Source organism: Falco peregrinus, chromosome 1 (genome assembly GCF_023634155.1).
Source record: "Falco peregrinus isolate bFalPer1 chromosome 1, bFalPer1.pri, whole genome shotgun sequence".
Lineage (NCBI taxonomy): Eukaryota > Metazoa > Chordata > Aves > Falconiformes > Falconidae > Falco > Falco peregrinus.
The window spans coordinates 77,201,763-77,219,542 of record NC_073721.1 but is presented as its reverse complement, the minus strand read 5'-3'; the positions used below and the strand labels follow the sequence as shown (position 1 = coordinate 77,219,542).

The following is a 17,780-nucleotide window of genomic DNA, read 5'->3' as shown; positions in this document are numbered from 1 at the left end:
TTAAGTGCCATTTGAAGTACCCTAAATTACAGTGTAATTTTCTTTCAAATAGAAATCAACATCTGTTAATTCACTTCTGTTGATCCTATTGTTGTGCTTCACTGTCATTAATTATAAATCTGTCAGCCTTTGTGACACAACCCTTAATACCAGCAGTTTGATACGTGCAATTAAACTGCTCAGTTTTATAATTTAATTTAGAAAACAAGTAACAACAAATAGTGATCTGCATCACCTACCACTCTGCAGTAAAATGAGTGATTCCTGTAGAATTGAACCGTAACGTTTAGTTAGGACTGACTTATCAAGCCACTGCCACAGCACAAAATCGATAGTCCATTACTAATTTCCAGGACCACTTCCACCAAGTTCTTTGCCACAGTAGTCTCATTCATTCAAATTAACCTCATTACCTGACAGTCTTTTCCAGTCCTTGTTGTTCATTGCCATATACAGCTATTACTGCTGGGTGACTAATAACACTTGTGATTGTTGTACTCTTCTATGCATCAGCCCAGGCTCTTATAAACCCAGGTCTTCTGGAAACCTGTACTTTGCAGAATTTTGCAGAATTTGTGCATGCAAACCACCACATTTAGCACCTTAAACCCACGTGCTTTACAGATATATTTGACACAGATACAGAACGATATGCATGCACCATAATGCACCAGTTGCATGCAGAAGTGTCTACTGTGAGTACAAAAGCAGAGCTGGGTAACCTTTCTTGCCTACTGTTTTACTTTATTTGAAAGGATCTCAGGTAATTCAGTTATATGCTGAAATAATTACCCCTTCAGACATGATTCCTCACAAGATTCAGAGGAGCTACAGAGTCCTGACATGCAGTGAAACTGAAGTGCTAGCGGTGATCCTACACCAGTCACACTACAGATGAAAGGAGACCAGCTGCTCCTCTGAACTACAGCAGTTGACTGTACGCTTCAAAAGGCTATGTGCCGTCTGTAGGTACCCCGAGTTTAGCACATTTTGGTCACGCTCACACAAACTGGGAACAGTGATTTGTGCCAGTTTTGCATCTTATGAGGTCTCTTTTCTGCTAAACAGATGTCCCAGAAGAAAAGTTTTAACTAAGGTACTAGGACCTGCTAGAAGTTCCCCTTTTATGCAAAGATCCCAGTCAAGCTTCTAGTTCATCAGAAAAAAGAGACACCTCCAAAACATCAATTTACCACAGTAAAACTTCCATCAAAAAACCCAGAGACTCTACTTATTGTAGTCAGACAGAGATCTCATCAAGCTCAATGACATTTCTGTTTGAGGAAAGATGGGATATGGATTTGATCCTTTATGATTAACTCTCATTTTTCTTCTTGTGCTCATTCAGTTGAAGTGACAGATTTCAAAATGAATAGATGAATGCAGCTAGGCATAAAGACAAAGTCTGTCACCCACTTCTCACCTCATGGCCAAGAGGAATATTTTGCATATCAGCAATTTGCAGGATGCAGAGTAGTGAGTAGATGCCATATTAATTTTAGCCAACTAAACCCCAGCTTCTGTAGAATGTAATATTGAATGTATTTCAATGTATTGCAACAAATATAATATGACTGAATGTCTGAATGTAATAGAAATACTGTGTTTTGACTAGTACGGCTTTTAAAGCAGAAGAAGATCCGGTTTTGATGATGTATGTAGGAACATATGGGCACTCTTCTGAAACTGTATTTGTTTCAAAATTCTCCAGTGTATTTCATCATGTTCTCATAAGGTTTCTTCCTTCTACCTTCTGTGGTATTTCCGTGGATCACTTTGAACAGATGCAGTATGTTTTCCCTAAGAACACAGGCCAGCTTGTGAGGAAAGCTGGAATAATTACAGTAGCTTTTGGCTTGTTCAACATGACCATGTAAGTTTTGTCTATCTGATAAGCAACATAAAAGAATCTGTCTTTGTTACTTTTTGCTGCTCCTTTAATTGATGCTACTGCGAATAAGAACACTATTTTGCATAGTATTCTTTTCAGTGCTACATTTATGAACTTAAAGACTTTGATTAGAGGTCTTCAACTCTTTTGCTGAAGTTACTATGAGATCTGCCTAATGCCTTCAACCTTTTTCTGATTCTGGGTGATAAAATATTTTACTCCACTGTTTTCATGTACTGTTTCAGAAGACTCCCACTCGTGTATATGCCAGAATGACAAAAGACCAGAGGGGTCAGAAAAAGAGATAGCCATGGGAATGCAACAGGAAAAGGTCCCATGTGGTAGAAGCCAGGTGCTTATGTACTGCTGAGCACATTCCTCTGTGAGGGCATTACACTGTTGATGGTTGGGTCCTGTATTGCATTCTTGTCTGCTGCTTGTTTACATTCATCTGCAAGCATTTGCGGGTGAATTGTAGTGATTTTTTTCATCAATGCTGAAAGCACAGGACCAAAGCTTTGATAACAGTTGTCTTCAGGTGCTGTGCCATTGTACTAACCTGTGAGTACTTTATCCACTCTAAATCCAAGCTAGTGTGTGTTCACTGAACATAAAAAGAAGCCTGAGATTAGGGTTATCGTTAATATATTATCCCTGGCTGAAGACAATGAACCTGATCCCAATACTTACTAGGAATCCATCAGTTCTCCCAACAGTTTGGATGGGATTCCACTCATTAAGTTAACAGCTTCTATTTTATCTTCCTTCTTATGAAGCGAGTGAATCTATATGGATTCACTGGAAAGTATTTACTTCTGGAGTGGAAAATATTCAACAGCTGTAGCTGGGTTGTGACTGAAGATTATACCACACAATACAATAATCAATGCCAAAGACATTGCTCATCAGTAAAGATGACAGTGCACTGCTGAGTCTGAAGGGTAAAAGTAGTTCTGCAATTACTTCTTCCAGAGCACTCCTGAAATATGAGAATTGGCTTATACTGACATAACTGAGAATAAAATATTATGATGGATGTAATTAGTGCCAGTTGCTTATACAAAGCAAATAGTATTACAAAATCTGACACATGGTGACATAGTATTGCTATCATGGAATTTCTTAACTATTATTTTTGCTTTAGCTTCAATTTTAAGAGTAAATTTGAAGTGATTTTTAGGTAAATTCATCCCCCCTGTAAACTGGTGGAACTGCTGTTGAACAACAGTAAGGATGCCTCTATGACAGGCAGAAATACAGTCCGTAAAGGTGATTCCTCAAAATGAAGGTTTTCTCCGCCTCTCTTTTTTTTTTTTTTTTTTTTTTTTTTACTTTTAAAGTCAACAGCACAGCACTGCCTTTTACAGAATCATAACTTAGGCACTTGGAAAAATGCTCGTCTCCAGAAGGAAAATGACTTGGAAGCCACAGGTCAGAGACAATATAAAAAGGCCTTTTAAAATTCCCTGTCATCAGCTATGTCTTAAATAGTTATTTTTTTGAAAATGTCAAATGAAATGTGACATGGATTTTGTTTACTAAACCATATGAAAAATTCTCCAAGAAGAGTAAACTACCGTTTATTAGAAATAAGTGAAGGAACAGAAAGAGAAACTTAGCCTGTTTGAGACCAGCAAGTTAATTTTTTGACAGCTGTTAAGTCAATGGAAGGAACCAGAACTTCATTTGTCTCTGCAATATTGGACTACATCCCTTCAAGCACAAAGATGTTTTTAGTGTAAGAAAAAGCCCATTGCATTTCCTCCTCTGGGAGCAGAAGCATTTTCTTACTGCCCATGCTTTGGGCAGCAAAGCTTTGTTCTAGGGGCTGTTTTTTGTTGATGCTTGCCCCAGAACTGCTTAGAAGAGCCCAAAGACTCAGTTAATGTGTCCTCTAGATTTAGACTGTTAGCAATATGTGAACTGACTTGTATGAGGTATTCCAAGTTGATCACCTGATGGTAGATTCCAGCTTCCAAGCAATTTCTGATAAAGCAGACAGACTACATCATGTTCCTCATGTTAAATCTAAAATGTTTTGAAAGCTGGTGGTTCTTGTAAGTTAATTACAGTTAAGTTTTTTTGGATGTGTAGAGTACAGTGTAAGATTCTAGTGGGTTGATCTCTTTAGTCAATTTAATGAGGAAAATGGTGATTTATGACAACTTGACTTCATGAACAACTGATTGCTAATCATAGACAAGCCATTTGAAGGCTAAGGCCATGGCAGATTGATTCAGTAATGACTGCAGAAACTTGTTTTTCCAATATGCCAAGTGAACTTTAAGCTATAACTCAACCCTTCAACTTTCTATTATAAAAATAATAACCTCAGTGCGGATCCTCACATGACTGGTTTTCAGGTACTGTTCTTTCATAGGTTTTTCATTACTTTTCTGTCCCTTTTTAATTTCTACAAGAATCAAAATATAGAAACTAATTTCTCTGTTTGTTAATTGAGAAAATGACAGGTGGTTTACTCTCATTCTGTTCTTGCTCCTGCCCCTTTGGCCTGTCTGTGATAGGAAGCAAGTTCTGTAAATTAATCTGTATTATTAAGCCACCCCCTAAGTAAGACCTAGTATATAACTAGTTGTACATGTATTTTGGAAAAAAAGCATGGTAGATAGTTTAAAGATTTCATGAACATTCCAGTTAGCCTGCTTTAGATATGAACAGCATGGTAATGGAAAAACAAGTATGCAGGTATGACTGAAAAGTCACAACAGTGACTTCCCTAAAGCTGTACTCCACTACTACCTTCAAGCAGACTTCTTCCTAATTTGTCCTATTCTTAGAAGGGAAAAGCCTTGATGGATAAAGATGCTTGCTGCTACTGATGAGTAATGTAAACATTCTTGGTATTAACAGAATTTTAATTTTATCAACATTGTGGAGCCATCTACGTCTACGGTGCACTGGTGCATAAGAACTTAACTGACAAGGCAGTATTATTTAATGGACAGAATAAACCACCATTTGCTTCTGTATGGCAACCATTCTGTGCTCCAAGCTCTGCACGGACAGACACCTAGTCGAGCCTGTCTGTGAGCATGCATGTGCCTCAACGTCCCAAGTGTTTTAAAAACAGTGCTCACCAATCTGGTAGGCCTGTCTCCGCAGTGTTCTGGAAGCTCTGTGTCCCTTCTTCTTTAAAAACATCTGGCTTCCTGAGGGTAAAGGAAGCAGAAGGGGTATAATAAAGAGCCAGGGAAGGAGAGAGGCTCCTGGGGTGAAAGGGATGCTCTGTGCCTAGCTGTGTCCCCCTTGGTAGCTCTGAGTATTCAGAATCATCAGAGGAAATGCTTCCTTTCTGCAAGGCCAGACAACAGGAGAGAAAGGAAGTGTATGGGAACACCTTTCTGTTATAGTTCGGACAGGCTTCTCACAAGGATGAAGAGAGAAGTTATGGAAGGATTTAGGCTCAACTGGGCATGCCAGCAATGCACAGTTCATTTTTCCTTGTGGAGTCTATGGAGAAACTTCTTTACTCTTGACTTCACTCTTGCTTGACAAAGCAAAATGAAGTGTTAAACACCTGGACATTTGGGAAGGAGGACCACAGATAATGGGAAAATATTTGGAGATGGGCCACATTGAAACATTTTTACACACACTTCCTAGCTTCTTGTTCAGGAAATGGGTCTCAAGGCATATTAAATGTCACCTTCTTGACTACAAGGGGGAAAAAGCTTTATTTATCCTAATTTTATATCTCCATAGTCAATAAAGATGCCACTTCATTCATGAGAAGCTTCATACCCAGCTACCCTGCTCCAAGAGACAGGATTAGAAAAAAATGTCCAAACCTGAGAAAGTTACTGCTATCACAACCTTATTTAAAACAGTTAATGTTTTGCCATGAATTCCTATTTTATAAAGACAGCATTTCCTTTTACACACACTTCTTCCAAGTCAGTTTCACTGGGAAGAAATAATTTTTAGATAGTGTCCTTTCTAACAGAAATATGAAATAAGCCAAAATCTATGTTTTTATACTCTTAAGTGCAGGACAACTAAATGTAAAATGTAAAAAAAAAAATCTTCATTTGGCATGAAGATTTATAAATGTCTCTTTTAAAAAAAACTAAAATGAGATGTTGAAGATTGCAATGGATCAGGTCATGAATTGTTGTTTTGCAACTCTTTCTTCTTTTCAGCTGGCTGGACTGTTAACAACAACAAAGTCAACCTCCCCCCCCAGCCCAGGCTCAGCTGATCCTGCACACGGCAGCTGCAGCTGTCATTTTGAAGATTACTTCTGGGCACACACAGATCCTGTCTGGCTGAGGAATGTGAGGAGAAGACTGGGCCAGTGTACCTGCACTATTGTTAAGCACGCACAAGCACAAGAACACTGCTAACATGAAATCTAAAATCCTCTTTATCACCTTGTAAATACATGCCTGGTTTCTTCTCATAGGTCATCACAGAAAGGGTCTGTCTGATCAGATGCGTACTACTGTTGTTTGGAATTCATGGGAAAATATTAAAGCTATTCAGGTTATAGGTTTAGATGTCCATTTCTTTCTGACAGTTTTCCCAAGGTAGCCTTTTCCTCAAATGGCTTCAGTCCCTCATTTGTTCTTCTATTCCTTGCTAGAGAACAAAGTCAGTCTGTTTCTTGAAATAAGGTCACTGTGTCAGGCAGTGACATATAAAAACTTTAAGACTTCATAAGTGATCCCAGCTTCTGGTTTACTCATCAACATTATGGACTGCAGTCTCAAAAATCAAGAACTTTTCCTATCAAGCTGCTAAACCCTAAGAGTACTCTCTCTCTCACAATGTTTTTCTTCAAGAAGGTAGACTGGAACTACAGATGTTTCTTATCAACACAATGTACACAGAGGTAAGGAAATCAGAAGCATCTTGTCGAAACTTCCAGAAAATTTCAAATTTGTTCGAGCATTGCATAGTAAAATAGCCAAAGTTCTGACTATCATTCTGTCTTTATAGACCACTGTCGCTGTGTTATTTCTCCTGCTACTGGTCTTCTGAGTCGGTGCTTCTACTACATACTGTCAATTAGTATAACATAAACATTAATTTAATTCCGTGAAGTAAGAGTTAAGAGATTATTTGTGACCAGGAGAAATAATTTCACTAATTTAGTCTGATTTGGTCTTTAACACAGTCTGGGAACCTCCCTGAACTTGCTTCTGTTTGAACCGTAGATCACATTTAAATAAATATCCAATCTTGCTTTGAAATGAGTATCTATCAAAGCATTTGATATAGTTTGCTAACACCTAATTACTTTAACTGTTAAAGTTATGCTTTATTTGCAGTCTGAATTAGTCTAATATTCAGCCACTGCTGCTGAAATAGAAACTTTATTCGAAGTTTATTCTCCATGAGGCTCAGTATTACTGGAATGTAATCAAGTCATCTTTCTAAGAATATCTTTGTTGAACTGAACAGCCTGAGTTCTGATTCTGTTGGAGTACATGGTCTGTCTTTCAACCAGTTAAAAAATCCAACAGTCCTCCTCTGAATGCTAAAAAACATACCGTTGTCATCTTGTCCAGGGAATACAAAGGTAAGGCCACAAATAACCTTCCAATTTTACAGGAGACTTAGCTCTTTATACATATGCTAGAACTTGTATTTAGCAGATTACTTGCTATGATTTTCGAATCTTCTCCCAAATCTTTACTTCTCACAATATAATCCTACATCTTGTAAATTTCACTTACATTCCTTAGACCTACATATAACATTTCATACTTGGCTGCATTAATAATATACCAATAACCAGTTTTCCAAGTGATTCATATCACTGACACAGTGGCCCGTTTTCAACATTCACCACTTCTTTCATCATTTTGTACCTACTGCATTTATTAGTTTTAATTATTTTGTTCTAGGGTATTAATAGTAAAATTTCAATCCTCAAAAATTTCTCAGTGACTTGGAAAGCCAAATTCTGATATATAATCTAGATATTAAGAAGGTTGTAAGTCATTCAAGTCAATGATATTTTGGGCCCTAGAGACTGAAGTTCTCTTGTAAACAGAACTTATGTCTCCAAATATTTTTTTAAATGTTAATATGTGCCTCAAAAATACAGTACAGTAGTTTTTATTTCCCTCCAGCAAATACAGTTACAGATTCCCTCTGTTTTCAAATATAGGAGGATTTGCATGGTATTCTGTCCTCTTTGTGATTTGCTGTTCAGTGTCATGTGGTACTACTGGGCTGTGATTCTATAGATGCTAATTCAGAAGAAAGTCCATGCTTGTGTTGAGGACAATTAGGAGAATGACATATTGTTGTGCATTAGCTTTGCACTTGTCACCTCTACAACATGACATTTTATTAGCTGTCAGACTACGTAGTTTCCTGCCGCTACAGAAGATCTCCTTGGACTTGCACTGCCCCATTTCACAAGTTCTTTTTTTCATCTCTGTTTCAGCTCACATGTTTCTTTGTATTTTCTGAATATGTACATTAGATGAGATGACTCGTCATATATAACAACTTATTTGAAGTTTGCTCTAATGATTATCAAGAGTTGTGACAGATATTAAAAATTCCTGCTTGAAAAGCAGAACATTATTGTTGACAGGACACAATGACAGAGAGGACCTCCATACCTGAATCACCTTCAAACCGTTACCCAGTGTACCTGGATTCATTAGGCTATGATCACACTTAATACCACCACCATTCTTTGAGCAGATCTAGAACTGAAGTCACTTCAGCAAAAATGAGTATCGTGACATTTGATTTAAGGCCTTTTCTCTAACAAGCCTTTTCCTGCAGCCATTTGTTAAATGATACTACTACTGCTACTAATTCTGTTCACAGTATCTTTGATTGTACCCAAGCTGCTGCAGGGAGAGGTCAGGATTCTGTGGCTGAATTCTACCTATAACTCATATTCTAACTCATACGATGATATATGTCATGTTGATATTGCATGAGAAATTTTAGAGTTACAGCAGTTTCCCTGTTCTCCCTCCACTCCAGATGTTCCATCTGAATTATAATACAGGTAATTACATGCAACCCACACAAGTACAAAAGATTTAAAGCTCTTTTTGGATGGCAAACATAAAATTCAACCAGACTAAATCCTTGAGTGAGATCTTAGTATCCCTTCCAAAACATGAAGGGACTCTTTCAAAGCTTTTTTTTTTTTAGGGATATGGTGTAATGCTGTCGCAATAGCAAGTGTGATTTTTAATGGGTTTACCTGTCACTTAGGAGCTATATCAAACAGTATGTCATAAAAGAGGTATATAAATGAGAAACTAATAATTTCTGATGTAGAAAAGCCTTCATATGCTACTGATTTTATAAATCTTCTGATAATTTTTTAAAGGAAGTGAGCATATTATGTGAATTGCCTAAATTTGTTCTCCTAAGGAGAGATATTCTTTCTCTCCATTGTGAAATCACAGGCTTATAAATGAAAATGCAGTTAATGTTATACACACCTCTAAGAAAAATGATAAGGGAATTAGAAATGAATGCAGAGAAGGGGAAAACACACTCACGTAAACAAAGGTAAAAACAAGAGGAAACCGGATACATTACACGCATGATCAAAACCCTTCAGCAAGTTTAGTAACAGAGTCCCTCATAGAAGGAAAACTGTCAAAATGGAAGATGGCTTTCTAAAACAGAGGCTCACGCTCTAGCAGATTTTGCTAGGGCTAAACTTTACAGCCTTAAATAAACAGCGGATACAAAGAACAACACAAATGAAATAATCAGACACAAAAATGTCCTGATAATTAACAGAGTTCTACAGATCAGATCAGAGATATAACCCTTGTTTTTATCAGAGGTTTCCAAAGAACCAAATAATTTCACAGGCTATACATAAGCAAAGGAAGTGAAACTAGAAGCCTTTTCTACTTGGTCTTGTTATATGAGACGACACTCATAAGTACGTTGGAACACCAGTTTTAACTGGCCAGTTGTTTTTGCAATTTTAGCAAGTGATGCTGTGATTCAATCAAAGATGTAAGACACAATAGTTAGAACAATACCAGAAGGGTTCTTCCTTTTTTTGTTTCACATTTGTTTCTTGTGTTTGGAGCAGTTCTGGAAATGGAGTATCTTCCATTTCCACCCAGAGGTGTGTCCTTTTCAAACAGCTTGTTTTTTACGGGCTAAGAACACAAATAGAGACAATCTTGGCTTCCAGCCAGACATAACTTCAGCTGTATCATGTTTTCCAGTTTGTTTGTTTTTTCTCCTATTGCTTACTTCTAGGATTTTAGGTGTAGATTTTATCTATGTGTTTTGGACTTGCTGGTTTTAATTAAATTTTGAATATTGAGTCACATATACAATTTATGAGAATGGAAACAAATAATGACAATCTCAGAAATTGTTAACATGCTCCAAAAAGAAATAAATATTAATTTCAGTTGAAAATACAAATATAGGCCAAGTGAAACTCGAGTGACCAGTTCAAAATGTAACTTCACATACGATTAATGTGCAAAGGTGTTTTTAAAGTGGTCCTAACTACTCTGCAGACACCCATGACATTCCACAGGCTTCCCCACCCTTTCACATTCTCTGCTGGAACATGTTTATGTGTATCACAGTCCTGGGCTTTGAAGCAGCTGGACAATTTATCTTCTTACCTAAACATCTCTGAGTGAATCATATTCTGAAATGAAATACAGGAACCTTACCTCTAAGTTTGTCTTTGCAAATACTACTCTAAAACAACTTTCATGCTTGAAAATTAGCTCTGTAAATATGACTGACAGTATTTCCATGCTTGTTAAAAAACTTGACCTGTTACAGCAATAGTAATAACTCAGCTGTGCTCCCTATACGGTGCTCTCTCAAACTCTATTCAGTGCTTATAGTATATAGCAAGTGACACTCCCAGTAAAATGCAGTAAAAATTTCCTCAATGTAAAATGTATAAACAAAAAGAAATAGAAAAAACCCCTCCAAATCTGAAATATGGGAAGGGAGAAATATATTCAGTGATACATTCAAAGAAAAAATCACAAGTTTTTAATTTTCCCTTCTGAAAAGTATTGTTTGCCAGTATTTTTACCTCACCTGTAGGTATTGCAGGCATATAAAATCTTTCTCTTTTTCACTGTCTAGCTACATATTATACATACACAATAAACTGGACATATACATGAGCATACACACACACAATCTATGGTTTAACTCCAGTAAACCATACAACAGACACTGATGACTTGTTCATCTTTTCCATAAACATGCTAACTTGTGAAAATTGTACCCTTTGTAAGACCTCTCTGGTAAGTCTCTTGCATTTTTCAAGTGCCATGGTACTCTATCGAATCAGTCGCTTTAGTCCGAAAGATATATACTAAATATTTGTATGGGCAACATTCTCTTACTAGCTTTATTACATAAATAATATGTATGGTTAGAAGACTTCTAAGACGGAATCCTGGTATCAGGTAGGGAAGATTCTTGGCTAAATCAGCAGTACTGAATTACTCTTTCAAAACTTCCTGCAAAGTACAAAATCATTCTAAAATTGGATGGTCATTATAGCTATTCTATGAGCTAAAGTAACTGCCTCTGCAGAAATAACTCCCCAAGCATGAAACCAAGTTTAAAAAGAACTCTTACCACCTTTGCCAAGGTAATACTATCTCAAGACACAGAGAACATACTAATAGCAAGGATCCAAAAGTATCAACCTCACTCATAACTTAAAGCAAAGCTGCAGACACTTGTCTACCTTTGATACATTTGTTCACTGTCTGGTTTCCAGCTAGCATCCAACTAGTAAAAAAGGGTCACAAAACATACTTGTAAAAAATATAGGAAAGTAAAATATAGAAAAGTAAAAAAAAATCTATCAGGCCTGAACTCTCACTAGAAGACAGACATTGAGGTGCTGGAGCGTGTCCAAAGAAGAGCAACAAAGCTGGTGAAAGGTCTGGTGCACAAGTCTTGTATGAGGAGCTGCTGAGGGAACTGGGGTTTAGCCTGGAGAGGAGGAGGCTCAGGGAGATCTTACTGCTCTCTACAGCTGCCTGAAAGGGGGTTGTAGGCAGCTGGGTGTCAGTCTCTTCTCCCAAGTAAGAAGTGATAGGACAAGAGGAAACTGACTGAAGCTGCACCAGGGGACGTTTAGACTGGGTATTAGGAAAAATTTCTTCACCAAAAGGGTTGTCAAGCACTGGAACAGGCTGCCCAGGGAGGTGGTTGAGTCACCATCCCTGGAGGTGTTTAAAAGACATGGAGATGTGGCACTTAGGGACACGGTTTAGTGGTGGACTTGGCAGTGCTAGGCTAACAGTTGGATTCAATCTTAAAGGTTTTTTCCAACCTAAATGACTATGATTCTGTGATTCTAAAATTGTTAGATATTGATTACTGAGGGCTTTCAAGATTACATATCTTCACAGACACTCCATGCCTAGGGGTCATAGAAAAATTCCTGAAGGCAATGGAGAACACAGCTATAGTTTTGCACAATGACCTTAAATTAAACTCTCCATTTGACGGTGTTGACTTCACAGCAAATTTGAGACGATATCTATTTGGTTAAGACAAGGCTATAAAGAACAAACAAGCTCTAGGTTCTTATTTTGCTGCAGGGACTACCAGAAGGATGTTCAGGGAAAGCATCTTTGCCATTGGATTAACCCACTGCTAATAATGACAGCATGTAAACTGATAATGTTGATGACAGTAGCAGTAACTTTTGGTCATGCAGGTGGCAAAAAGTTCCACCTCCAGTATTTTGCTGGAGAAAAACCCTGCTCACCTTCCTTTTATGTAGAGATGACTCTGAGGAGCTGACAGCCTTTTTGCGGCTGCTTTCTTTTTTCTCAGATACGTAAATCTAGAACCTGATCTCTGGATATAATAGTTTTATTTGAGAACTTCGCTACCTATGTTTTAAAGTCTAAAAAGGTCCTTACAATACAGAAAACACCCTAGAGATCCAGGACATTTAGATACCATTCCTGGAAAGAACGGTCTCATAAGTTTAGACTCTGTTTGCATGAAATGACCACTTGAAACTGGAAGCATTCACGGGCAGGAGGTTTTTGATATTTATTGCTATTTGGAACAGCAACTGAGTTTTGCTAGGCCAAAGAAGCAAAAAGGATGCCTGGATGCAATAAAAGTATCCAGAAGGGTTTGCTTTCCCTAAGACCACAACAACTGCTGTGGTTGCTGTGTGTCACGTTCCTTGTATGAATACCTCAAATACAACTGCATTTCCTGGGGTCACCGTTCAGGTTGGTTCACATATTGTAAAACCACACAGTGGTTGGCCCTTTTATATATTTTCTGTCAAGCTAGTGATGTTTTGTATTGAATTCTGCACTAGAAAAGACTGGTTTTGAAATTAGCTGTTCCCTAGCAGCAACTTTGTCTCCCTGCTTGGGAATTTCATCATCAATCAATGTGAAATGTGGGTGCTAAAACTCACTGTTTCCCTTTTTCTTCTTCTTTCTGATATGGCCTCACTTTTAACTACTCACAAGGAACAACCCTTTTTCTCAAAGAGGTGGAGGTGAATCTGAACAACTCCCTATCAAATCACATCTTTCAGTTGGTTTGATACCTAAAATGAGAAACAAGAAAGCCTGTTCAAAGCCTCTGGGGCTCAATAAATTGAGGAAATACATTATGCTGAGAAACTCAAGCCATGGATGACAGGCACTGCTCAGTCTTGCAAAGGACAAAAGTCTGAACGCTTCAATCACTTATCCTAGGGCTCTCAAGAGGAGATGTGACTTCACTACCATTGGGAAACAAGGTGCAATCACTGTCAGAGGAATGGAAAGACTGATCACAGGATAGTACTCTGTGGCAATCAAAGTAGAGAGACTAGTAAAGGAAAAAAATAAATTGATTCTTTTAAATCCTTTGACATATTTCTGGAAATGTTCAGCAACACCCAGCAGTGGTGCCTTCCCCAAAAGACAGTTACTCAGAATCTGACAGAGTTTTATACTCTGAATTAATTTTGGCACTGAGAGAAACTTTCCTTCTCCCTTTATTGGATCAGAAAAAAGTATAGTTGCTGTAGAATTGCCTCCTCTTACGTGAATTAAGAATGGTGCTTGTGACGATACTGCAGCAATAAATTCAATTTGCAGCAGTAACATGTTTCAACAGAGGCAAAACAGTATAAACACCATTCAATAAAAAATTTATCAAATGATTCCTCTTAATACTAGAATAGACTTATTTATTTCTCTAATGAAAAGGGTAAAATGTCTTCAAGATATGCCCTGTCACAACACTGTGACACTTGCAATGACTGACATTTTCTCTGATATTTCTTTTTTCCATGGATGCATAAAGTGCACCGCATGAATATGAAGTGACATCTTTACTAACATGTGGTACTTACTTATCTCCCACAATTCCCAAGTTGATTGTTGGATACCCGTGTTCCTGGATTGTAGCTAGGAGAGTTGAACGGTTACTGTCCCGAATCTTCCCTGGCAAAAGGTCATCTTCAGGATTCAGTAGCTGTAAAACCAGAAATACGCTGAGTTGGTCTCCTTGGAATACTGTGCCTTTACACAAGTGGGAATTTTCTTCTTCATACTGGTCAGGATATTCTTAGACACCATATATATCATAAAATATATGTGTAAAGTGATTTAGTGAGTTTAAATTAATATGATACGTAATGTGCTTGTTTAGTCCAATCCTCCACACTGCTTTGTTTGTTTCTATTGGTTCACATCTGCTAAACTTTTCTCCTTACTAGTACCTGGCTTCTAATCTGAAACATTAGAAATCAAAACACAAACTTTTAAGTTTTCAAGTTATTGATTCTATTTAAATAGTTTTAAAGGAACCTCAATGATGTTGCTAACCAGATTTAAAGGTATTAAAAGAAATCTTGTAAACATTGTTTACTTATCAGTAAAGGTGTTTTTTAAATACAACAATCTGTATGGAATAATAGAAGCTTAAAGCTTGGTTCTCCTATCAATTACTGTTTTGGATGAAAAACTTTGTCTCAAGACAGTATTATGGCAAGTGCCTTACATGTGTCATATTTTGGAAGTTAAACTGTAAAACACACATATATAAACACATGTTTTACATAATTAGGAATTCTTTTGTAGAAAACAGAAGGACAACCAATGCTGTCAGGAATTAAAATAATAGTAATACTGATGCTGATGATGTATCTGTCAAAATTAGAGCAATGATATTAGGTAGTAAGGTAAGAATAATCAGAAGTGGAGCATGGCTAAACTTTGATGCTTTGGTTAGCAGCTCTCTTTCTGTGCAGATTTCCATAGGATGTTTACAAAACCCACTGTGCAGGATCTTTTTTAACACAATACAAAGAAGAGTTCTCACATCAGTAAAAAACCCTTTAATGACACACAAGAATCTTCTGTCATACAGAAGATACTGTTCAGAAAATCATCACCTGTAATCCTTGTAGCAGTTTGGATTTGTTCTTTGCTTAGCGGTACATTTCCTGCACGACACACCCTGTCTGTGTTGTGCAATCTGGCAAGATTCTGTCCCAGCAAGGCTGGTCTCAGCCACCCATAGTACTCAGCAGTCACAAAGTAACCTTCACCAGGGTTTTGGAAGTGGCAAGGGCACCACCAGATGACAAAATTAGAAGTATTTAAAGTTTCCAAAATCTTTCAAAATTCAACATATCCAAGCTGTATGAGAATACAGCTACTGGGTTTATGTTTGTGTCTGGATTTCAAAAAGTTTGTCTCAAAGGACAGTCAAAACTGTAAGTAAACTTCATGCGGTCTTTAAACCTCAAACGGACATTACCTCAATACACAAGTTCTTTTGTTTTTGCTTTTCTTATTCTCTTTCTGTCCCATGGCAGGAGGGAATGAGCGAGCATAGTTGCTGGACAGGGTCGACCCACAACATATGTAAAATTAGTAAATTAAGTTAATCTTGAATGTGATTTTTCTGATGTAGATAAGACAAAGCAATTAGAAAGCTTGTCTGGAGTTCTACCAACAGGAGACTGGATTCCAGTGTGTGCTACTACTAAAAAAAAATGCAAAGGCAAAATACTACAGCAAGGCATTTGGTAGTACTACTCAGTTTTCAAAGACAGGTTATCTACCATTCATGCTGCAGCTATAGAGGAACGCTGCTCAAAAGAAATTACTCTTCCAGTCATGACTGGCAGTATGAATTACAACCCTGACTACTCCACAGGTCCTCCCTTGCTGGCAGGAGGAAAGCAGCTAGCACGTGGTTGGACACGTTACCAAAATTTTGGCAAAGACAGTGTGCGAGACTTGTGAGAGAGCCCTCAAGGGAGAAAACATGAGCAGCTGATTATGGGTTGATCACTTACAAAAATGCCTCATGTCAACATGAGTTGCAGCTCAAAAAGTAAGTCTACTTGGGAATAGGGTAGAAGTCACTATCTGAAATGCTGTCCTCAAGAAAACAGCAATTTAGACCCTGATTCTAAACATACATTTCTTACCTCATTCCCTGTTGACATGACTGCAACCACTGGAAACTTGTTAACTTCTACTTCGGTTACTCCAACAGTTGCTAAGAGACCAATCTCAGACGGACCCATGTGGGTTCCTTTAGCCAGCACACATTCACCTCTTTTAATGTCATGTCCTATAGGTCTGAAAATCACAGCACAGAAAAAAATGAGAGAAACCCAGAATGAGATTGAAAGTATCTCTCCTTGATTGGTCCTGCCCCTGGTGAGCAGTGTCCAGGGATGTTTATTAGCCAGATTGTCAAAAAGTCAGTACTAATGGTTAAAAAACGAGTACAGAAATCACCAGCCCTTCTATTCCTTACAAAGATATTTTATTGTTTATAAAGTAGGCTGTTTACAGACCTGATATCTTGGCCTGGTCGAGCCTGCACCAGGATTCGAACCTCTAGTTCTTCAGTGCCCTATAAAAACAAGGAGATCAAACGCGGTCAGCTGGGCTATTCAAAGAAGATTAATCAGCTTTAATTTCTCAGAAGTCTACACAGCTTAAAGCACTCGTTACCCTGAGACCTTATGGTTTAAGCATCATCATCGTTCTCCTGATCTGTGTGTCAAGATTTTAATACAGTGTGTGCTAAAACTGAACGGCTTTATAAGAAATTCTCTCTTTGATGAGCACAGCAGGGAAGGACCAGCACTGAATACATAGTTTTACCGTCTTTTTTTTTTAAGATCCCTGTGTTTATGTACCTTTCCTATGTTATGTCCTATGTTTGTCTGTTGACCTGCTATACCAAGTGGATTCTTTCTACTCCTCTCAGCCAACTTGATAGGCTCAAACAGTTTCAAAGATGGCATTTCAAAAGGACCACTAGTCTGACAGGCAATATGCCACTACATCTGCAGAAAGGTGGGAAGAAGCTGTATGTTCCGGAAGAAGCTATACGCTCTAGCTGTTTCAGGATTTTCACATAGATTCCTGTAGTGGAAACTCCTACTTGAGAGCTTTGTACAAACCAGGAAGAGGCTTATTCATCACATTTATTCACTGTGAACAAGAAACAGTGGCCTGAAAACCCTGATGCCTACTTTAATGTTTGTGTTTACTCCTTCAGAATTTCAATGGTTTGGTGACTCATTCAATGCCAATAAATGGCACATGACCTATATTGTTAATATTTAATTTATAAGCCCTGGAAGTGGTTGATGATACATATGCATTTGAGATAGTGCCAGCCTGTCAGTAGCACTAATTTACACTTAGGCTGGAACAGATTTTGTTTTCACATTATCATGTAGTGCTTCATACTTTAAGTACCTCAAAGTTTTAAATCAAGCACTAATATTACAAGACAAACAAGGCACGTCATTGTAATTTGGAATTTTTACAGGAACGATAGTATTGTATAGGACACTGGGACTTGTCTCTTTTCTTACAGTTGATATGGACTGCATTTTCTGAGTTCAAACCAAGTGCTT

The 17,780-nt window shown here is 37.7% G+C and overlaps 1 protein-coding gene across 9 annotated transcripts in view; it reads right to left on the bottom strand.

Annotated features, from left to right (window-relative positions):
• GPHN (gephyrin) overlaps positions 1-17,780 on the bottom strand; it is a 297,031-nt gene that overhangs the window by 15,198 nt on the left and 264,053 nt on the right. For 5 of the 9 annotated variants that reach the window (XM_027777278.2, XM_027777280.2, XM_027777281.2 and 2 more), the window contains 4 exons: positions 16,704-16,762; positions 16,329-16,482; positions 14,238-14,359; positions 4,990-5,061 (listed from right to left, as the gene is read on the bottom strand). In XM_027777278.2, coding sequence (XP_027633079.1) covers positions 4,990-5,061; positions 14,238-14,359; positions 16,329-16,482; positions 16,704-16,762 — 407 coding nt within the window. The remainder of the gene's footprint in view (positions 1-4,989; positions 5,062-14,237; positions 14,360-16,328; positions 16,483-16,703; positions 16,763-17,780) is intronic. The other 4 variants (XM_013305412.3, XM_005230724.4, XM_027777282.2 and 1 more) reach the window with 1 other exon arrangement.